Source organism: Dufourea novaeangliae, unplaced genomic scaffold (assembly GCF_001272555.1).
Source record: "Dufourea novaeangliae isolate 0120121106 unplaced genomic scaffold, ASM127255v1 scaffold199, whole genome shotgun sequence".
Classification (NCBI taxonomy): Eukaryota; Metazoa; Arthropoda; class Insecta; order Hymenoptera; family Halictidae; genus Dufourea; species Dufourea novaeangliae.
In genome coordinates this window covers 1,047,280-1,071,124 of record NW_015374073.1, presented here as the reverse complement: position 1 = coordinate 1,071,124, position 23,845 = coordinate 1,047,280, and the positions used below count along the sequence as shown (strand labels likewise).

Genomic DNA, 23,845 nt, shown 5'->3' with positions numbered 1-23,845 from the left:
AAAGTGTTGAGAAATAATGAAAGAATGAAATTGTATACAAAATAGTTATTCTTCTCGTTACGTAACAAACTTTCCTCTCGGAAGTTGTAGGTTCGGTCGATAAAGTTTGAAACCAATAAAACTTCTCAGTATAGGTGATTGGTTTTCAAATGTAAGGACTGTAAATTATTTACTGCTCTATAAAATCTCGCTTTGACAACCTAACTGCGTGATCTTATAAAGAAAATGCTTTATGATATAGGTGAGACATAATCCGTAGATTTCTCCGATGAGTCACGCGACTTCATGCTTATGGATCTTAAGATCACAGTCTCGATCAGTCAGACTCTACTTTGTCCATCGAAGATCCGATGAAACGATTGGCATTGTACAGCGAAAATAACAAAATGACATTGTCGTATTCATATTTATTCTACAACTGGCCATTCTCCAGTACGACCATGACCCAAAGGTTAAATATCAATACTCTACTGATGATTGTTTTATGTTTTTGCTTGCAGTTACTGCAAATCATCCACCCCAGAGACCATGGATACCGTTGACGAGACCGAACAGGACGAGGCCAACATGTAAGTAAAATAAATACGATTCTCTCTAGAAATCCAAATCTCTTTGATATTCAAATCTTATTTAATGTAGCCATCGACGTGAGTTATAGACTGTGCGAACAAAGTTAGTGAAATAGGTCTTCGATTGGGAAGACTATTTATTGACTCAATAGATAGGTTCAATATTGTATTGTAATGTATTCAGTTACTGTTACTGGAAACATATTGAGCAACCCGAAAATGCGTTCGACGGTCGGAAATAATTTATTACCTCTGCGCCCTATAACATAGCTGTTAAATCGAAATTCAAGATTAAACGGAATTATAAATTGCCGAACAATGCGTAATTTGTAATGATGGGGACATGAACTAGCTTCTTTAGCAGGGTATCTTGAGCTTATGTTAAAGGAAACGTGTCAAACGTAAAATGTGTCGTTATTTGGTGAACTAGTGGCGGGGTGCAAAAAGAATAAGATCCTATCCTCTTTGGTGGAGTGAAGTGGATACTACAATTATTTAGTAAGTTTGGTTTTCACTAAAAAAAAACATGGATGGCCATGGTAAAATTTATTTAAGCGATGATCAAATTACAAAATATAATCCACTAATGATCATTCTCGATCTAACATAAAACTCGTTGAAAGTCTGAACAGTAAAATATGCAAAACCTCAGATAACATGTGCTGTGTGCATTATTACTAAATACTATTTTGTAATATGCGTGAATATACAGAATTTCATCAATTAAGGAACATTAGTAAAATCTGATAACGTTTTTCGTTTTCTTTTAATCTAATAAAACGTTTCATAAAGAACGTAAACTTCTGTTTAATGTTAATTTTCATAAATTCCGTTTCAATAATTTGATTTTGCATAAATATCCACGATCTAATGCTGACAGACTGCATACTGGATATGCAAGAAATGCCACATCTATGAAAACATCATTTTTTATCAAACAGAATTTAATGTAAATATTGTGTGCTTCATAACATCGAATACGCACGAGCGTTCGTGATATTCAAAGGATCAAAGAGACCAAGAACGGATACAACATATGTTTTGCAATTACTCGGCTCCGCGTGGAATACGCAGAAACTGAAACTGATACTTGTGTATGGAACTATCGTAACTAATTATTTAATACTGACTTTCTTACGCACGTATTTTAATTAAAACATGTAATTAATTCTTATACTTTCCGCGCATAATAATGAACTACTACACATGCGTTTTGTAATTATGAGGAACATACAAGTTTATCAATTTTATTCGTAATTATAAAACATTTTACAAAGATTTCTATATTAAGAATAATTTGATACACTGTACGTTCCTATTAACACAGTAACTATCGAAATTTTTAACATTAGAACCATGTCGTGATGAACTGCATTTGTCTAATTAAATGTTTGTTATTAACACTAGAACTACCAAACAAATCAAAATGACTTATCTGTACTGTCTTATAACGGAGATTAAAATATTATAACAATAAGTTTTCTCAGATCTTTTAGAACTTTTATTACGATATAAAAGTGAAGGAATTAGTTAATTACACATTTATAAATTGTTAAAAGTTTGTAATCTATATCGACCGATCGAATAGTTCTTATGTTAACAATACAAATATTTATATGTTAACTTACACACTTATTCTTTAAATCATGACTCTACTATTAATTATATTTACAAGTTTGTAAATGTTACTGACAAAAGCTAAAAGTTTCTTCACATAATATGTATAATGTCGTTGATCACGAGTGACTGCTATAGCAGCCAACATATTAAATATTCCAATATTAAATAACACGTATTGAAATAATCAATAATAATCTATGGCTAATGCAGATAATAATCTATCTTATGAATAAAATTTCACCCATAAAAATATAGAAAAATCGAAAACTACGAACAACAAGTAAAATGTTAGAACTCTTTATAATTTATACGGTGACGGATTTAGACGGGTCTTAATGCTTCAACAGTTACTAAAGAATATCATAAACAAGAACATTAAAGGAAAAATATTGTATTTCAAATTGTTTTCATACTCTTCTGACATCTAGTGATGAAGTCCGCAATGCAGCGGACTCCCCAACAAAGTTAAAATAGTCTTCTGTATTTTGTACCGATTCCCAAACTCTGTTGTCGAAAAAAACTAAATCGACCAATCGAGTTACCGGGCCAACAGTAAAATCCTGATCTTTCAATTGTCGAGTGACTACTTTAATCAGTTGATTATAAACCCGTTAACGATTCTCCTATAAATTCACATAATCGAAACAAATATGGCTGCCGTACTCGACCGCTTACATTACATACACATCGCTCATTTGCTACAATAACGACATAACTCAAAAATCAAGATTTTAAAGAAAACTAGTTTCAATGTTTTGATCGCTGTAATTTTGTACGATCATCATATGGACATGCTGACTGCCACACTTTATTTCGTTTTCTAACCTTCATTTGTCCCTCATTTCCCGAACTTAATTTATGCCTCAGTGTTAAATTGACACAGTGGTGAAAAATTAATATAACGAAGAGATAAACAGTTAAATTTGCAATTTCTAATAAATAAAGTCACGAAGTTTCAGCTAAATTTACCTACACGTGACAGAATGACATCATTTCTTAAGGAAGAAATGTGTCAAATTGACACGAGGATAAGGGTTAAGTCATAAATCGTCCAAAATATATGCGTTTAATTAATAAAGACTGTTGGTCTCGTTTTAAATTATACTGCAATATTAATTTTACGCAAAACTTTTGTAACGGTATTTAAATAATCAGCCTCTTTGCAAAATTGTTATTTGTTAAAGTCACTGTTCCGATGTGGTAAGTCTTGAAAGTTCACTTACAGGATTCGACCGATGAAAAATACCAACAACTGCTTTTCTGTGCTATAATAACTCACAAACTGAAAATTTTCAATTATGTTATTGTTGCAGCAAATGGGCGATAGGATCCAAAAAAATTCAAACGAAAAATATTGTAAAGATAACCGTTTCGATCATCGTACAATCGTTCGATAGAAGCTGCAGACAAATAATCCAAGAAAGAAAGTTTATCAACCCCTTGCCCTATAACATCGAGTCAGACTCGTGTTGACGATTTCAAAATCGATTCAACAAAGAAGGATATTATTCGGTTTTCCTTGAGTCGAAGTGAAATGAGACGTTACTGGTATTAATATTTAATTTTTACAGTAAAAATACAGTTGCGTTAAGTACAGAATTCCTTTCGTTTCTGGGGAACTATTGACAACAATGTAATCCTGAAGTCTGCAGACGTGAAGAAAATCGTAGGGCAAGGAGTTAATGCCATCTCGACCGGAGATTGGTAAATATTAACGGGCCTTCAGGTAGTTTCTATGAATAAAGTGACAGAACGACGCCTAATTGCGTGTTCTAATAAAAGCCACGTAATCCACGGATGAAATTAAACAAATATTAGCCGGTGGCGGATAGGAAGCGCCCAGAGGGGAACCATATTACAGAGGATAAAACGGCAGCGTTAATAAATGTCCCGCGAGACAAGGTGACGTAGCCTGCCTCAACAACGAACACCTTGACCATTGGTCAACGCCGAGCCACCGGACCAAGCGAGTTTCGCTCTCTGGAGATGGTTATACAACGCCATCTGAACAGATTTATTGCGCAACATGAAGAAAGAGGTAGAAAACGGTACAACTGTGAACGGAATAAGAAAAGGCACAGACCAGTCTACCACCAACAGAATGAAAAAAGGGGCTATTGTCAGATCTTTCTATGCTACGACGGAGAGAATCAATCATTTCATTATGGATTACGCTATTCAGTATTTTATTTTATGTTCCTTCTCCTTCCGCGTTTTCTTCCTCTTGATCCGTGTACAGTTAGCAGTATAATTGAACAAATAACGATAGATGTCACTCCTGTTATTATTTATGATAATCTACAAGGTGGTCCGTTATTAATGGTATTAGATTGGTACAAAATAAATGGCCGGTCACTAAAGATGACGTAAACTGCTACTTGTAAGTCACGAGTGATTCGGTCACAGTCGTTCCCAATCGCGGTGATTTTTCACAGTAATTCGTGATTTTTCATGATCGTCTTTGACTGATGGAAAATATAACAACAGTTTTTTGCACGCATGAACATATTTTTGAAACTAATGAATTTATAAACAAAAGTAGAGGTTCGGAAAATTACAACAAATTTTTCTTTTAATTAAACATATTAAATAATAATAAATACAAATAAAGACTTATGTTTTTTGGTCAGTTAATACAACAATTATGCAATAATGTCCGTGTCATTTCTGAAAGTATCAATAGTTCGGTCTTTTACTCTAAGGTAAAGTAGCATAATATGAGACCTTTCCTAATATGAGACCCCAGCCTATCTCCGTTGCGAAGAAGTCTTGAACGTTGCAAACACCTTAAAAAATGCACTACAAGGAAACGCGTAAAAAGTGATAGTTCATCTGATCAAACCTGATGAATGTGAAGAAGACATTGTTCTGAACAATCAGATTGACGACGAAGGAAGTTATGATGCAGAATCCTTGTTTTGTACAGGACTTTATTCTTCAGATGTACATGATGACCAATGGGTTCAGTGTATCAAATGTTACAGCAATTAATTTTTATAGCCAATGTGTGAAAAAAGACAGAAAAAATAAGTTTTGACAATATGAAACCAGGGTGTCATATTAGACGACCAGTTTTTGAATACATCTTTTTGCATACTTTTCACTTTTATTTTATTATAATAGAACTCTATCTGTTTTGTTATAATTTCTAATATGTCGTAAAAGTGTACAGATCTTATATTTAAAACGTGTATCATATTTCAATAAACGTATTTTTAATCGACAATTATGCGTGCTTAAAAAAATGGTTCTCATATACGGCTACTTTACTCTGCCTTAAGTGAACTTGAGGTAGTACGTTCATCAGTTCACAAAAAAGCTCATCACGAACAGCAAACACTACTTTCTCCGAACTAATAACGACTAACGAGACCAACAATAAATTAGGGATACACTTGTGATTACACCTTTCTACCAACAACGAGAATGCGTTAACAAGCGTGCATTGGTGTTGCGGCCTTAACGATCGGCTCGACGAACGAAAGTAAAGCCAAGTCGTGTCATTAATGAAAATCCGACAATCGCGCCAGTCAGTAACGATGAAAGTGACAATAGTAATGGTTACGGCTTGAATAGTCATTCTAATATGAGTCTAATTGTATCGCGGGGGCAAACGTCGGGAACGATAATGACGCATAATTACCGTCTACCAAAGAAGCTGCCCGGCACGTCTGACCATGCACGGTCCATAATGATTATGATTGTCAGGGGCGTCACGAGTGCCGCAAGAAGTAATTTGCACGGTCCTGCTGGCATGGTCGTTAGTCCCATTCCGCGTTACTGCACGTATCAACCCATCACGAGCAACGGATTTCAAATAATTCCACGCGTTCCCTGGGTCGGGTCGGAGGATAGGAAAAAGGGCAGCCAGCGGTATTGTAACGGTGCGGCAACGGTTGAAAAATAATATATTAGGTGACGGCGAAAATGCTGTCGATACCAAGTCACGAAACATAACGACCGTCTAACAGACTTTTATTGTCTACGCTACTAATTGTACCAACGAGCAATCCATTTTTTTTACGGCCGACCAAAATTGAAAATCCAATATTCTAATTTATTAAGAAATTCGGCAATAATCTGGATTTATTAGGATATTTGGCGACAACCCTAATTTAATAGGATTATAAACCCAATTATGTTAGATTTAATTATTATGAACCCAATTATATTAGATTTAATTATTATAAAGCTAATGTATTTATTTAAAACTTGTTAATTTAGTTTACCTTTTATTTCATTTTTTTTTTCACTGTAACTGGTAACTGATTAAAGTGTGTCGTACAGACGACTTCGACGGGCCGCAAGTAAATAATTTGCAGACCGTGGATTGCTCATCACTGATCTACACCATCTGAGGCGCGTAAAGTACAACTGATTACTTTGGAAAAGAGGAATATGAAGAAACTGTTACGTGTGAAGTATTTTTGGGAGGGTTCACAGATATGGTTAGTTTGTCTTTTTTAAGGGTAGTTCGCGTACAGTAATATAGGAAAATTTATTTGAAACTCTTCGAATATTTTGAAGTTTTCGAAGATTAGTAAACTGTTTTGAATCATCCTTGTATGATTAACACCAATTGGTGTTATTGTCATTGTGGGAGAATTAAGCTGCATTACGTTGCAGTTGTAGGAGTGATTCATTTAACTAGTAGATATCCTAGAAGGCCGCTTTTTAATTATTTTTATCGGTATCATTATGATAATGTTTACCCTGTTTTTATTAACTTCTACTACGATTTCTGACGTCGTCACACATCTACTTCGTCTATTCAGTGTTTTCATATATCAGTTTTCTTGTATCAGTTTATCATTTGTTTCAATTTAATAACTGCATACTGCACTGTTGCTTTTATAATTAAAAAATACTACATTTTCCTTTTGCTATAATGCCAATTATTGGTATTAATTATATTCAATGATATTCATATTGCAATAACGATAAGAGACTCTAGGCCAGATTCTGCAAGTATCAAAATACTCATTTAGTTTCTTTCTATAGTTTAAATAATCTCATGCACCGAGCATTATAAAAGATTAAAAGATTAAAGCGGTTGAAGACTCTTGGCCAGATTCTTTAGGTGTCTAAATACTTAGTTAGTTTCTTTCTGCAGCTTTAATTAATCTTAAGCAGAAAATACAAGATAAAAGGTGTACAAATTGTAAAGGACTCTTGGCCAGATTCTTCAAGTATCTAAACACTCATTTAGTTTCGTTCTGTAGTTTTAATTAATTTTGAGCACAAAGTACAAGATTGAAAGATTAAACACGACTGAAAACTCTTGGTCAGATTCTCCAGGTATCTAAATATGTACTTATTTAGTTTCTTTTTGCAATTTTAATTAATCGTAAACACAATATGCAAGATCGAAAACTATATAATGATTTTATAATTATGAAATGCAGTTACAATACAGAATATTTTTACGAACATCTAAAAGTTCGGTTACGTGCCATTGATAAATGACACCTTTTAATTTTCTGCTACGTGTGATCAAACTTATGAGCGTAGTTGTACTGTATCTACATTACGGATTTTCTGCATTCGTATTGGGTCGTTAATGTAAAATGTCTCTTTTATAAATTGGTAGACTATTTGGTTACATTTATACGAATGAAAATCAACATCTATGGATTAAAATTGTTGACTCGCCGTAGGTCCAGAAATCCGATTCTGCATCAGCCGTCGACGACGGTTGAACAAGCTTATCCGGTTCCTGTCAGGCGCAGATTTTAATCCTTGAATCGCGGAAGATCGTTTCTTTCGTCCCGTATTCAACGCGTGGGTGTTTTTGTAGCGCGATTCGCGTAGAAAGCGGTTGTCAATGGCAGCCACAGGAACCGTGAAAACCGGTAACTCCCATTCACGGATACGGGGGCAGCGTTTCTGAGTCCCCGACCTGCCACACGAGCCCGAACCAGTTTCAGAAAATCTGGACAGGTTACTTAATTACGTAAGCCACCTGCCAGTTTTATCCGTTGCCCGATTTAATTTAGTATTCTGCATTTATAGGGTGGTTCTACAAAAAGTAATGTCGGATTTCTGCAGTAGATGATAGTTTTTCTTTTTTTCTTTCTGTACAAACCACTGCTCCTAACTAGCAAAATGTTTACACTCCCGCTGAAAAGTATTAAGACATTTATCAAATAGGGGGAGTTCCCCTAGTGACGGATGCTTAAATTTTTTCTTAAATAAATAAAAAGAAATAATGTTTTAATCTTTTTATTCTGTATTATTTATAAGTTAACAATATTAGAATTCCAAATAAAGGAACAATATAATCAACATTATGATAATAGTTAACTTAAATGAACGTTCAACTTTGATTGTCGCATGATGCAACACTCTCGCTTTAGCGCGATACACACGAGAGCACACGTGATAGAGTGGACAATCGCGAGCGTTCAAAAACGATCGGTGGCCCGACTGACTAATTGACAGCAGTGTGGCCAACTTCACATTTTGTTGACATTCGTATCAACGAAAACGCATATTAAAACACGATATTAAATCGAAAGAACATTTTGAAAAGAGATTTTAAAACAAAAATGGCGTAAAATGTCACCAGATTTTAAACAGATCGCAAGCTGTTATTCATGAAAAGAGTGTAATCCTACAGAATATTAATTGCAATATTAATAAATTAATGATAGTCTATGGATACTTTTGTCTTGATTAAATGTTACCATTCTACGTATTTTCAATTTTTATGAGTTACACAGTGCTGCAGTTAACTTTTCTTTCTTTATATTTGTTACTACTACCTAATGGTAGTGTATAATGTGGGATCATATGTGTGTCAATGTAATTGATAATGTAAAAAATACAGTTTTCTTTATTTTCCTATTCTTACTGTACAATTATCAATATATAAATAAATATCAATATCAATATAAAACAATTAATATAACAAACGTAATACTCGGACACTTAGGGTAAAGGTACCTAATACCGCCACTCGTTATATCTCGCAAAGCAAGCACTTTTAATAATTAAAGAAGGAGACGTATTTTAGTAAATCTTAATAATGTAAAACTTTATTGGACTGTGACAATGTTACATAACATTCGGAGAAAGTAAGTCTAAAAATCTGTCAGTGCATGAATATCTAGTAAAAGTATCTAACTAATTATGTACTTAAGGAATGTAATCGATTCAAACATTTTTCCTGATCGAAATAACGTTTTATCAGTATGCGTGTTCTCAATACCGCCAACGTTTAGTGTTCCCAATTTCGACTTTTTTCCAATACGAAATTTTCGGAGCAACCGAAATTAACTTTGTTTGCCCAATATATACATCCAAACGTAAAAAGTAAAATATTTTAAAATCCTCTTTCTATATTTATTTAATAAACACATTTTTTAAATCAAATCCTAATAAAAAAAACAGTCTCTATTAACAAAACGCATACATTTTCACCGGTTTATGACTTTAAAAACAAAATATAGTGTGTCTGGCTACATACAGCCTTTTTCACTGTGGCAGTCGACGTGTTAATATTTTGCCCCCCCCCCCTCCCCCCTGACTGATAACCTGGCTACGCCCATGTCTGTGTATACATTGAATAGTTTCGAAGCAAATACCAAGTCAAGTTAAGTGAATCACCCTATATATTTACAGACATTCACAGTCGCAATAATGATAAAAGGTTCTTCATCAGTTTCCACCAACTGTCGAAATACTTACGAACCGCAGTGGAAATTCGATACCAGCGGCGACAGATTGTGAACGATTCAATCCCCGTTTAGCAGTAACGTTTCGACAAATTCAGGTCATTGTGCAAAAATTTTAGCCGATGGTCTACGCGCGGGACAATCGATGGCGACAGTATCGGGATTAAACGAGATGGTTTAGTCAAGAGCTATCGTGATTCTCTTGGCGAGGATTTCCGTATATTGCTTTTACCAATGCGCTCGAACTAATTTCAACGCTGGTTCGCGATAGACGGCCGAGTTAAAGCTGTAAATCAGTGGTCCTATTACTGCGAACGGTTGCTAGGAGCCGGGAGCAACTTGCCTGTAGAGAGTGTAAATAATTGAGCTGCGGTATCTGCCGCAATCCAATAAAGTATACAGGTACTGAAGTAAGTAGGGGCTGCACTGTGCATCGACGCCTGTTTCTCGAAAAATAGGGGCACCCGAATTAGTGTGCGAAAAATACCACTGAACTCGAATTCGACTTGCGAAAGTATTAACACCATCGATTGCCACAGTGAAAAAGGTTGTACGTAGCCAGACACCCTTTATTTTGTTTTTAGAGTCATAAATCGTTGAAATTGTATGCGTTTTGTTAATAAAGGCTGTTGGTCGTGTTTCAAATTATACTGCAACATTTAATATTACGCAAAAATTTTGTAACTCTGTGAAGGGTGGGGGGGGGAGGGAAGTCAAAATCTAATTTTTTTTTATAGGGTGGGGCAAAAGCCAGTTTTTTCCGTCCAGGAGGGGCAAGTCCCCCGCCCCCTCCTTGCCTCCCTCAGCTACGCCCATGCCTCTGATTCATGTGTCTTTTATTAAAATTTTCAGCGAACTTTTTGATATACCCACGTAAAAAAAAAAACGTATCAGGATAAATAACGACACAGTTTACATAGTATTACCATACACTCTTCCAAACTGTAATAAATGTCGTTGTTACACTTCTTGTTTACCAAGTAATATTTGTTTCTACAGGTATATTTACAGTAATGTGTTACAACGTGTTGTGCGACAAATACGCAACCCGGCAAATGTACGGTTACTGCCCCAGCTGGGCCCTGGACTGGGAGTACCGGAAAAAAGGGATTCTGGACGAGATTCGACATTACGCCGCGGATATCATTAGCCTGCAGGAGGTGGAGACAGATCAGTTCTACAATTTCTTCCTGCCTGAGCTCAAGCACGAGGGTTACGATGGAATCTTTTCCCCGAAGTCGCGAGCAAAAACAATGGCGGAGAATGACCGGAAATACGTCGATGGTTGCGCCATCTTCTATCGAACAGCCAAGTATGTGTGCAATATTCAAATAAAGTTTCTTTGCATTAACAATAACAAATTAATGTAATTTCGCGACAATACCTGTCTAAATGTGATACTGTAAGTACTATCACATAGGGTGTTCTGTAGCTTATGGTACAAACGGAAAGATAAAAAGTAAGTTGAAAATATAGAATAATATTTTTTCATAACTCGCTTCATTTTCGCAGTAATTGAGATATGAAAAACTCTTATCGTAAATTATCGACATTTTCACGTGGAACCACTATCTTCCCATTTGTATCGACAGTTGCGGAGCAACATGTATACATATACTGTTACAGATATAATAATTGGTAAGACTACTTATAATTGTGGAAGTTGTCATCATCTTAAAAGCAACGCGTGTTGCAGTTAGTCACAGCATTGTCAGTCAGCATTTAAGAAATTTTTTACTCCGAAATAAGAAGTTTGTCCTCCTGATTAGTATTTCCACGAGAGTATTCCCGCGAATCCTTGTCCAGCATCATTTAAACATCTACTAGTGACTTTGATTTAATCTTGTTTACGGATTCGGGAACGTAAGAGGGACGATGGGGAGTAATACATAGATATTCGATGAAGAATATATTTCCCAACATTAGCTGCCGGTCATATCAAAATGAAAGCCTTCTATGTAGCGCACGTAATACGGCACTCTGTGAATTGCCACACAAAAATACTCTAACTGCCCTAATCGCGACGTTTCTTTCACAATGACAGACCCAATTGCAAATTTTATTTAAAAACGACTTTTTCAAAACAAAAACTGACTGTGAGTCACTTTGAATCAATGGTTTTTTCTTCCTTTTTTTCGATAGATTTACCTTGATAAAGGAGCATTTAGTCGAATTCAATCAATTAGCAATGGCCAACGCGGAGGGCTCTGACAATATGCTGAATAGAGTGATGCCCAAGGACAACATTGGACTTGCTGCTCTGCTTAGGACAAAAGAAGCTGCTTGGGACAACGGTAAGTAACGTGATCTGTTAAGATTATAGTAGAACTAATTTAAGTAGTTGTGCTGTAATTTTATATTAACACTGTAGTTTGCATGTGTGAACCAAATTGTTAGAATTCATTTTAATTTTAACAATTCTATTCTTTATCATTAAACTGGGAATGCGCGTGCAAATTCACATTTTTATAGGATAAATTGAAGAAAACAAAAATCAGATAGATGTACAAGGTGGACCAGGACGGTTGGTACAACCGAAAAGGAGATTATTATATACGCAAAAATAAATCGAAAATGTAAAATAAAATTGTTTGGTATGATATTTCCTTTCCGAAATAATTGAATTCGAAAATCTTCTTGACTAGTATGTACGTCTGTTCATTACATTCCGTTTCTACTTACAGTTAGCACGAATGACGTATGTACGCGTTAAATGAATTTTCAAAATTGATTATCTCGGAAACGAAGTATCGAACAAATAATTTTATTCTACATTTTCGGCTAATTTTTGCATCTAGAATAACCTGTCCGCTTGTACCACCCCTCCTGACCCACCCTGTACATTCTTTCTTGGTCTTACAATTACTTTTATATCTTATTGGGACTTTGCAGAAGTCTAGATCAATTTATAATGTACAGCAACATGGGATAAAAATAAAAAATAATAATACATAATAGAAGGAAACTAAATAATCTACTTTCTATAACAATTTGTTTTTTTTTAATGCTAACAAAATCGTATCTAGATTTTTGCGTTAATCTAATAGGTCATATATGTATAAAATGTAAAAATCGTTGAAATTCTTGTTTTGAGAATTTTAAAAGCTCTACGTATGTACTTTATAATTGTAAAAGAACAATAATGACTTTCATACATTTAAGCGACCATTGATTTGCCATCAATTTAATAAAGTGACTCATATCTTTCTTCTCCAACTATGGAGATCTAATACATTTGTTACAGTACCAACGCGCCAATAATATTTTTAGTCTTCCCTGTAACATCTCCAGTCATTAATTTCCCAGCAAGCAGAGAAAAAAAAATTTGCAAAGATGTATGTATCTCGCGTTTCAATAACGATTGGCCACCGTGATTGTGCGTTCGGAACATTCTAACAAGAAGATTGTCGTTGCTCGAGTAAGCATATTAAAGAAGAAATGATACAGGAGCGTCTAAATTACAAAACTAGTCAGGGAAATGAACGTGGCCGGCTCGTTGAGAATCGAGGGGACCACTTAATTAATTGCAAGTGATGCTTGGCGAAGAGCACGTATTCGAAACGTCTGAAGGAGAGATGGAGTGGCGTGAGTTCGTAGACCAGATATACAAGAGCAGTCATATAATTCATGCTGGACTGCCAATCCTATCGCGCGTACCAATCTACCAGACGTCCCTCCATGTGTCACTTGGTCCCCTCATTTTTTTCCAGAGCATATTAACTTGCATCTCAGGATGCAACCACATGAGTGCATTACAACGTGGGTTTGCCACTCTAAATCTTTCCTTTTCCTTTTTCTCTCGTTACTTCAACATTTAACGGTACGCACAGCTGGGTAAAATATATTGAGCTATCCCATAAATAATGCCAAATTTTGAAGATATGCTTTAAATGAACAAACAATTATTATACTTTAATTTTAATCTAAAATGTATTTGCCATTATTTTTTACAACATCGTCCCATCTTAATTAAAAATATTTAATACCCAGGCTATAAAAATTCGTCGACTGGGTGCTAAAAAATCAATCCAGCTCCCTTCAAGCATCATTCTCTGAATAAAACAGTTTCCCACGAATATGCAATAACGGCAAAATATTGCATATGTAATCTGACCAAATCGCAAAAACCTTATGGGATGACCCAATTAATGTGCCAATATACAAATAATGACCCAATTGTAGATACTCTATTTTATTTTAAATCCCGCGTGTAAGTATGAAAATGAAATAGTTTCTTCGTTGCATGAAGTTTTTAAGATAAATAGTATTTAAAAATGATATTTATTTGAACTACAATGAAAATAGTGCTTTTGAATATTTAATGTTCTTTTGAAATATTTTACGTATTTTATTCTGCGTATTTTTTCCTATATTCAGTTTATTCATAACGTTCGACTAATTTTGCTGAAAATAATGATGTACACTCAATACCATAAGTGTTTTTCTTATGTTTTGTTATGTCATTTCCTAGTTTTCTATGTTCTAATACCATTTCTAACCTCAGGTTATTAATAAAAATATTGTATTTGCGCAAATTTTGCTTCCTATTTAAAATATTATTTTATTTGAGTCTAATACATAGCATCTGTTATTTACAATCGTATTGGAAATATTTTTTCTCTAAATTTTACGTTAGTATATCGTTGGAACAATAGATTTAAGGATGGATATGAAACAAGGAGGAAAAATCATAATTTTTTGTTGTTAATACAATATTTTCCGTATATTGTTAAACAGTAGGATACATGTTTTTAAATATACTTTCGTTCTGTTACAAATAAAATTTTTAATTTATTTACAAAGATATCTCGCAAAAGTCAGAGATTAATAAAAACTGTTATTCTTTAAAGTTGCACTTTATTGAAATCATTAAAATTCTGTTAACTTCGAAATGTTTCGAATTTATGAGATCGTGTTAAAAAAATCACATCCAAAAACAAACTATATTGAAAATAGATTAAAGAATTCTCATTCTTCCATAGAAACTTTATGATAAAAAAAAACTTTCAAAAACCATATGTTCCATAATAGAATAAGTTAAAGATCGATTTAACCATCCTCTGCATAAAATTGTCTTTCAAATTAATGGACAGCGACTGTCCATGGAAAACTTCTTATATGTATATCTAATAGAATACCAAATATATCTAACAGAATACGAAATATATTCAGATTTATCTTTATGAAACTGTAAGCCAAAATGCATTATAGTTTTATTTTAAACAGTATAATAATCACTTTCAAGGTTGATACAATCAACTATCGATCCAAGAATTTACACTGTTCTACAAACTTCTTCGTATTTCTCACATGACATATTATTTATACACATTGAAAGAAATTGATTAATAATTAACATAATATAGATCTGCCCTGTATCTTGTTTGTGGTAATAACTGGTGAAATTGTCCACAGCGACACTACGATAAAATACCCAAGCTACTAACCAATTAGTACATCGTCTTCGATGCTAGATGACGCTACAATACATTGTCGACACCATGAAAGGGCCTCCTGCCATGCTTCTATCACTTGGTATTCAGAATTATTGAAATTTATGGCAAATTAACATTCGATTTAACATTTGTTTCAGTACTTGAAATAAATTTACCAAGTGGTAGAAGACTTTTCTTCTACGTCGCTTTTTCCTCTAGCGGAAGCCGAGTTTGCTCGTAAGAGTACATTGACGTGCATACGTATTGAGTAGCCAGCGTTTCCAAAGCTTTTCCAAAAAATTTGAATACTTTGTAAAATAGGTAGATATAAATAATAAATAAAATAAATGAGTAAAACTAAGTGTTAACAAAAACAGCAAACATTTATTCTCAAATGTTAATTACCCATTTAAAACAAAACAGATAAAAATAATTTTTCACGGAACACATTCAATTTCCGTAGAACATTGGTGTTCCGCGGAACATACTTAGTTTTGAAAACGCTAAATTAAAATTCAATGCGTATAGGGAGTAGTAAAGGGAAGGGAGTAATGTATGTGAGAATGCTACATCATGCTTTCGTTCGTATGAGTGGTAGATTAGGTGGTGTGCACGTGCACAAATCGTATCAGTGATATAGCTCTATATGATGTCACTTGTTCCTACGATAGGGAATTCTGCCTGCTTCTGGCATCCTGGCAACGCTGTTCATTGGTGTTATTACTAATGACAACTGTATTTACCAGTGATTATATCTAAATTAGAAAAACAGGAAAATTGCTAATTAATTATAAAAATGTCTGGCTATACTGGTCAAGACAATTACTGGGGCCAACCAGTCCAAGGACAATATAATTTCGAACCCTCTGATTTTGGTCAATCTAACCAACAACTCGAATTCCAAACGTACAGTGACCAACAAACTGAGAATTATTCCTCGTACAATCAAAAACCCTTTCTTAACCACACTCAAAATGCGTACAGTGGTGATATGTTCAATCAAGATGATTTTACAAAAGGTAACCAATCAAATAAAAATGAATACACGTAAATACCTACCTTTTTATAACAATAAATATGAAAGTGTAGGTTCGAATGGATATGTAGATGAAGAGGATGAACCACCGCTCTTGGAAGAACTGGGTATCGACCCCAAACGAATATTGCAAAAAACATTGGCTGTATTAAATCCATTTCATAAAAGAGGAGAGCTCGATGATGCAAACTATCTACTTCAAGATTCTGATCTGGCTGGTCCAGTTGCGTTCTGCTTAATATTTGCTGCATGTCTTTCATTAGCAGACTCAACAGCTAACTTCAGTTATGTTTATGGTTTAGCAGTGACATCTTGTATATTCATGTATATTCTTCTATCGTTAATGAGCCGTAGAAACAATATCACATTTTCTTCTATAGCATCTGTTTTGGGATACTGTCTATTACCTGTAGTAGTTCTTGCTAGTTCCAGTATTTTTATTACGTTGAGAGGCCCTGTGGGATCAATTCTTGCCTTGTTGGCAGTCATTTGGGCAACTCTTTCAGCATCTAGATTGCTTATTGCTATATGTGGAGAAGAAAATCAACGTCCCCTTATCGCTTACCCTTGTATTCTTCTTTATGGTGCTTTCACATTGATAGTAGTATTCTAACATTCAGTAAATTTATGTACATTTGTGTAAAGGAAAACTACATTTTATTAACCATTCCTTGTACAAGGCAAAATTGTCCTTCAAAATTGTTAATTTATGTAACAAGTCTTTTTATATTTATTTTGTAAAAAAATTCTAAATGCTCATCTTTTGAGCCACCGATCCTGTTAGTATTTTTCTGTATATTATCAACATATTTCATGTATTGTGTCTGAAATAACCATATGAGTAATTTACTCAACTGTTTTCTATAATTTCTAAATAAAGTGTGTTATCAGACTTTGTTTGTGTTTTCTTTTTTAATTAATCCTTCATGCCTGCATTAACTTTTATCATTGCATATGGTAATTATTAATGATGTGATCAAGCGCACCATTAATAATTAACTATTGCCATAATGATGTACAACAAATTGTAATATTATTACCTTAAGTATAATGGGTTTATAATAGTTTAAAACTAAAAATTGTACATAGGGTGAGGAAGTCGTCAAACTATAGTTTGTCTATTCTTACACTTTTTTTAACACAACATAAACGATTTCTCTAAAAGTTTATATATAAGAATTTGTTGAACTAAACTAAAATATATTCGTCCCTATTTTTTAGATATAAACATTTTAAGTAATAGGATTTACATACTATTATTTATTAAAGTCTTATCAAAAATATAAGATTGGTTTTTTGTTGTAAAATATAAATTCTTTTTTTCAGGCCTGCCATCTGATCCAGCACAAGTTCAACAACCAATTTTAGTTTGCACAGCACACATCCACTGGGATCCAGAATTTTGTGATGTTAAATTAATCCAAACAATGATGCTCAGTAATGAATTACGTTCCATTTTGGACCAAGCTGGCCAGTCTTTTAGACTTGGTCACAAGCCTGACTCTTCCAATGTTCAACTATTACTTTGTGGTGACTTCAATTCCTTACCTGATTCTGGTAAAAATTTATAAAAATATCCTTAATATAATCTTTGATTTAAGGTGCTTTGTATACTTTTAACAATATAAATTTTAGCCAGACATATGTAGAAAGGCCCCTTTTTAAGTGTTATTGTGTGTTCAAAATTGTTCTTTATATATTCATTAAGAATGCAATGTAAATAATCTAAGAATACAAATAGATAACTAGGAAAATATTAAGCAATGTTACTTGCATATGCAGTACCTTAATGTATAAGAGTAAGAACAATGTAATTTATAAACATTGCATTTGAAAATTCTAAATGTATATTGATATTTATTACAATATAGGTGTAATCGAGTTTCTTACATCGGGACGAGTAGCGGCTGACCACCGTGACTTTAAAGACTTAGCTTATAAATCATGCTTACAAAAGATCTCCGGTTGCGATAAACCTAATGAATTCACCCACTCTTTTAAACTTGCATCTGCCTATAGTGAAGACATCATGCCCTATACTAATTACACGTAAGTTCTACACTAATAAGTCAAGAATATATTTGTATACATAATTTTATATTGTGTAATGTTCAATTTTACAGATTCGATTTCAAAGGCATAATAGATTACATTTTCTACTCAAAGCAAAGTATGGTACCATTAGGACTTTTGGGTCCTTTGAGCGCGGATTGGTTTAGAGAACATAAAGTGGTCGGGTGTCCACATCCTCATGTTCCATCTGGTACATCCATTAATCTTTATAAGATTATATATTATCTGTGAAACTACAAAAAAATTGTTAAAACAAAAAACAGTATGACTTATTAATTTATAATCATATTTTGTACTTCTGTTTCAGATCATTTTCCACTGTTGGTAGAACTAGAAATGACACCAACAGTAGGAACAAGCAATGGATTGATCTCACGAAGGTAGCAGCCGCTGCGTTCTAGGCCCAAGTAACAATAAGGAAATAAACAATAATAAGAAAAAAATCTCCATCACATTTTTCTCTTACTTCTGGCTCTAGCAATATCACTCGCAGTCAACGACTATTCTAATGGCAAATATTACAAATACTCCATATTACCGCACATTCAACAAATTATCAGATATTGATGAATAATTCTAATGACCAGGTGAAGGGAGTCGTGTTGTAATGCGTTTAGCCCATGTATAGTGTATTGCATTTTTAAGACTTAACTTTCCCATATTAAGAGTATCGTAACCTTTATCACCATCGTAATATGTAGATACCTATTTTCCTACAAAAAAATATTCCGATCAAGCCTCTGTGATATTGACATTAACAATTGGAACAATTTCACATATTTATTAACAAGTTAGTATCTACTAGATGAAACCCCTAATCTCTTCCTAAATGTCATTACAACATTCTCCAAGCCAATTTTTTGATAAGAATGCTGCCATCCAACAAGAAATTGTATTTTTAAACAAAACAAAAACAAAAAATAATGAAAACATACACGCTATACTGGGCTGTGCGAAGTGATTGGAGTTGACTTAACAATTTCAATGCAAGTACAAATCTGTTCTTATTGGCCACGTATATTGATAATGATAATGTTATATAAAGAAATAGATGATATTGTAGTGAGTGTATTTGTAAGTATGATAATGTAATGATGTTCATCAATCATAGCATCGTGAAAATCAGTTAATATTCACTTATTAGATTTTGTTCCAGTTATTAATATATACCATACTAATTTACTACTTGTTAATTCAGTTGCACTGGACAATTACTGGTTTTCTTGTACTTATTTTTTAAATGCATATGAAATTCTGTTTTTGTCTCTATAAAATTCTAATTGACATTTAATTACCTGTAACATTTATTAATCTGCACTATATTAAGAGTTTTCATTATAGAAAGATTAACGTAATAGATGTAGTTTGATTTAAAAACACATAAACAAAGATATCAATGTAATATCTTTTACATTGATATATTACTCACAGAAATTTTATTTCCGTAATCATTAATTATATTAAACCCATTATATTAATAAGAAAACATCTAATTTTGTTTGTACCAGAAATGATTTGATGTTTTCTTTTAAATTTTAAAGGCACTTATTTAGATTAGTCATTTATTAGATTTTTTGTCGAATTACTTAAATAACAAAGACAATATTGCAATAAATATTTTTCTATGTTAATATTGCATGCGTAATATGGTAACTGTCACATAAGTTTATTATACATTTCAAATTTTTATGGTATTTTTCTGATAGTACTGTGAGTTTTACATATTTTACTTTTGCTTAATTAAAATATTCATTTTTATTTTTTTACTATTGCTAAAACAAAACATTTATACAGAAGAGTAATATTTCACAAGATGTAAAAAAATTAAATGGGTGCTTTATTTACAATAGTGTTTCTAGATGTCTTTCAAATAAGGCGACCATACATTACAGATACTTGATTGTACATAATAAATGTGATTGGAATAAAATGAGCCTATGTTCCATTTATATTTGGCAAAAACAACAACTGAATTATACAGGTAGTATGCAATTAGTTTATCAAAGTCATGTGTGTAGTAAATGTTGTATAAAGTAGATAATTACATTCTAGTTTTAATTAATGAGAATAGAAATGGCAGTGTCTATTTGTATATGCATTAATGGATTATCCATAAACCATATTATCACTCAATCAAATGAACAATGGATACACAAAATATACTACAACGGTTACTCATAATTTGGGGCCTAAATTGAAATTATACATTATACTTTGTGGTTTTTAAAAATTAATGTCTTAATTCTTTTTACAGTACATGTACCTTTTTTAACATCAATTAGTAATATAATACTAGATGTTAACGCTTCATGTGACAAAATCTTTTCAAGAGCTGAACAGTGAGTAGTTTCAAATTCATACATTTTCTTTTTTTTTTAATTAATTCATTTAATATAATAGGACAAATTAATTGTTGTATTGTAATTGTTTCTCACATAATATGAAATTTCTTAAAATAAAATAAAAATTAGAATTATCAATGATTTTTATATGATATTACGTATTAAGTTTAGAATTTAAACACTTTTTAATCCTGACAATACCTCTACGTTTTTTACAGCAAGGCAGTAACATTATTTTTACATTTTACTACATTTAATTCTTTGTAAAAATAATGTTTGAAAGTTTCATTTAAAAAACTGTACTTTGCTATTTTTGATGGATAAAACAAATAGCATCAATGTATAAAAACAGGTTGTATTGGGATACAATGCACAGCATTTGAACACATTTTTTAAGAGTTTCCATACATAACTTTTTATTATATTTTATCAACAAAGTATGAGTGCTTATAAAATTAATTGTAATTTAAATATTTTAATGTATAAATAGACGACTATATTTCATTTGGAAAATATTAGAGGAATAATATAAATTATTTAAATATTTTCTATACTAAATCCAATCAAAGCAGTTTATTTCAAATGTTAACAAACCAAGCACGTAACACCTTTATCACCCTGTTCGAACAAGTATCAAAGCATTATACAACAAAATGCGTTCTCGTGCATTTTGGCACACAAAGTTTGTGCCATAGTATTCAAAATAACTTTGACAAATAGAAGCTCGAGAAGATTAATGATTAATATAACCATTTAGCTTAGACTTCATATGTGTACTGTATTCTGAACACAGTGGTTCTCAATGTCAACGTTCCTTTCAATGATTGACTTAGTTTTAATACTAAGGACATCAATTTAAAACATCATTGATTCAGTTCTTTTCAATCTGTGTATGTATGATTAAACTAAAAAGGAATGATAAAATAAACATAAATTTTAAATTGATTTAATTATAACATGTGTCTCATCTAAATACTAAGCCGGTTCTTTATTGTTTTGCCACAACAAAAACGAACTTGAGAACTACTGTTCTTTAGTGTGATAACAACACTTTTGCTAATGTAAATTCATATAAACTGTAATACGAAGTACACTGTAAAAAGCAACAAAGATTTAATCCTTTCCTATATTAAAGATAATGTTTCTTTTCTACAAAATAAATATAGGAATAGTTTTAGAAATGTCTTACACTGTATTCAACACATTCTTAACAATGTTCGATGAATTCTCATAAAAATTTAGTTATTCACATTCAATTTATAAATATGTTTCAATATTATACAAAATTTACATAATGTGATATTTTGTATAATGCATCAATGAGAATATTTTAGAAACATCCCTGAAGGGCAAGAAAATATCATATCAATGCTTAACAAATCTAAGTTACATGCATATTAGGTGCATTCATGTGTGAGAAAATGTCAAGTTCAACTTTTTATTGCTTAGTCAAATGAAACAGTATTAATACTTAATAAAATACTTGTGATAGGAAAAAATACATAAGACTATAAACGAAGACAGTCTAACAAATGTTTATAAACATTCAGATTAGTTTCTATAATATCATTTTCTACAATTTCATCTCTCTATACACAAAAAAATTGTTAGTACCAATAAATATCCTTTCTTACCGATTTAGAACAAATCAATTTACTCTAGTCAACTAGTGCTATATTAAAATTATATTATTAGATATCGTAATTAATATTTCAGTATATCTATGTTTGTATATTATAACTGATGGCAAATAGAATTGTTTAGAGAATGAAATGATCATACAAGTATGACAATAAATGGAGTACTTAGATAGAACCACCGATTTAGATAAACATTTTACTTTAATAACTGGATAATGCCAGTTTCATTTAACTAATTTTTATAACAGTCTCGACTACATACATCTCAACTCACTAGAAAGTGTATTTTTGTGCTTCAATTGATTGCCTGTATAAATTCCTTATCGCATAAAGTAATATATTAGGTACATAAAAAAAATATTTTTAAAAATGTATACTTTTTAGCAATAAATTTCAATGATTTTTACAAAGATATGTATTAAAAAGACATTCAAGTATTTTATTTTACAATTTAATTATGGCATGTTACAAACAGAATCATTCCATGTTCATGAAAAGACGAATAATACAGTAACAATTTCATTTTAAGGTGTCCTTTTAAGTTTGCGATAAGTACTTCCTTGAAAAATCGTGTTAAATTTTATGATAAAAAGAAGGATTGATAATGTTCCAAAAAAATTAAATACTTGTTTAGTATTATCAAAATAAGAGTAGTGTTTTTCGAATTTCAAATGCAATTGTATCATGAGAATTCATCGAACTACTACAAAATTCTTTCAATTCAAATTTAATAATTCTATGTCACTAAAGAAATGAATCTGTCAAAAGTAGTTTGATCAATCTTTAAGTATTGTTAAAATACCAGCATCGTTTCTAACTATGTTAATTCTCAATCTTCTGAGCCTCTCCATTATGTAGAAAATTTAATGTTAGGTTTAGATTAGTTGATGATAGGTGAATATTTTTATGTGATTAAATATTGATTGTCAATTCTAGGTAAAGAAGCAATCATCAAGTTATGTTGTTTAAAATGTTTAGTACGTCGTCTACACTTTGATCGATTATATGTTGTAGATGCCTGTACTTTGTAATTCTGGGAATACTACATAGTTTAAGGGTATATACGTAAATAATATGCACTGTATGCGCAGTACTGTGTAGAATTGTATTGCTGTTTAAAATAAGTTATATAAAACGATAATTTATGTGTTATCAGAATATACTGTTTACTTATTTGAAAATACACTTCGAATACAGAATATATCATACAGTGTAATCAGTGACACCAAAAAAATAATTTTCTAACATATTTTAGCAGTAAAGGATAATCCTTATTATAAAATAAACAGAACATTTGCAGATGTATTAATATAATTTTGTTTATTATGTCCACTTTCATTTTGAACAATAATTACAGTTTTCAGTAAATAGACACTTTTATGTATCATTGTTTACAGATACTCCCATTACACTAAGTAAAATGTAATACTTAATATAAATCCAAAGACAATTGG

At 32.2% G+C, this 23,845-nt stretch overlaps 2 protein-coding genes across 2 annotated transcripts; both read left to right on the top strand.

Moving 5' to 3' along the window:
• The first annotated feature begins 505 nt into the window (after positions 1-505).
• LOC107190439 (CCR4-NOT transcription complex subunit 6-like) lies at positions 506-18,946 on the top strand. The gene is made up of 7 exons (XM_015579237.1): positions 506-569; positions 10,865-11,177; positions 12,008-12,159; positions 17,663-17,893; positions 18,208-18,385; positions 18,460-18,599; positions 18,717-18,946. The coding sequence occupies exons 2-7, from the start codon at positions 10,879-10,881 to the stop codon at positions 18,791-18,793; spliced, it is 1,077 nt and encodes a 358-aa protein (XP_015434723.1). The 5' UTR covers positions 506-569; positions 10,865-10,878; the 3' UTR covers positions 18,794-18,946.
• On the top strand, positions 15,973-17,006 carry LOC107190437 (protein YIPF5 homolog). Its single transcript, XM_015579236.1, has 2 exons — positions 15,973-16,319; positions 16,390-17,006. The coding sequence occupies exons 1-2, from the start codon at positions 16,097-16,099 to the stop codon at positions 16,947-16,949; spliced, it is 783 nt and encodes a 260-aa protein (XP_015434722.1). The 5' UTR covers positions 15,973-16,096; the 3' UTR covers positions 16,950-17,006.
• Positions 18,947-23,845: the final 4,899 nt, after the last annotated feature.

What these genes read in the sequence shown, in the direction of transcription:
- LOC107190439 (XM_015579237.1), top strand. Translation starts at nt 10,879, where the DNA reads ATGTGTTACAACGTGTTGTGCGACAAATACGCAACCCGGCAAATGTAC. An exon ending in CAATTCCTTACCTGATTCTG is followed by an intron (nt 17,894 to 18,207) that starts GTAAAAATTTAT and finishes ATTACAATATAG; the next exon opens with GTGTAATCGAGTTTCTTACA. An exon ending in ATGCCCTATACTAATTACAC is followed by an intron (nt 18,386 to 18,459) that starts GTAAGTTCTACA and finishes TCAATTTTACAG; the next exon opens with ATTCGATTTCAAAGGCATAA.
- LOC107190437 (XM_015579236.1), top strand. Translation starts at nt 16,097, where the DNA reads ATGTCTGGCTATACTGGTCAAGACAATTACTGGGGCCAACCAGTCCAA. An exon ending in TCAAGATGATTTTACAAAAG is followed by an intron (nt 16,320 to 16,389) that starts GTAACCAATCAA and finishes ATGAAAGTGTAG; the next exon opens with GTTCGAATGGATATGTAGAT.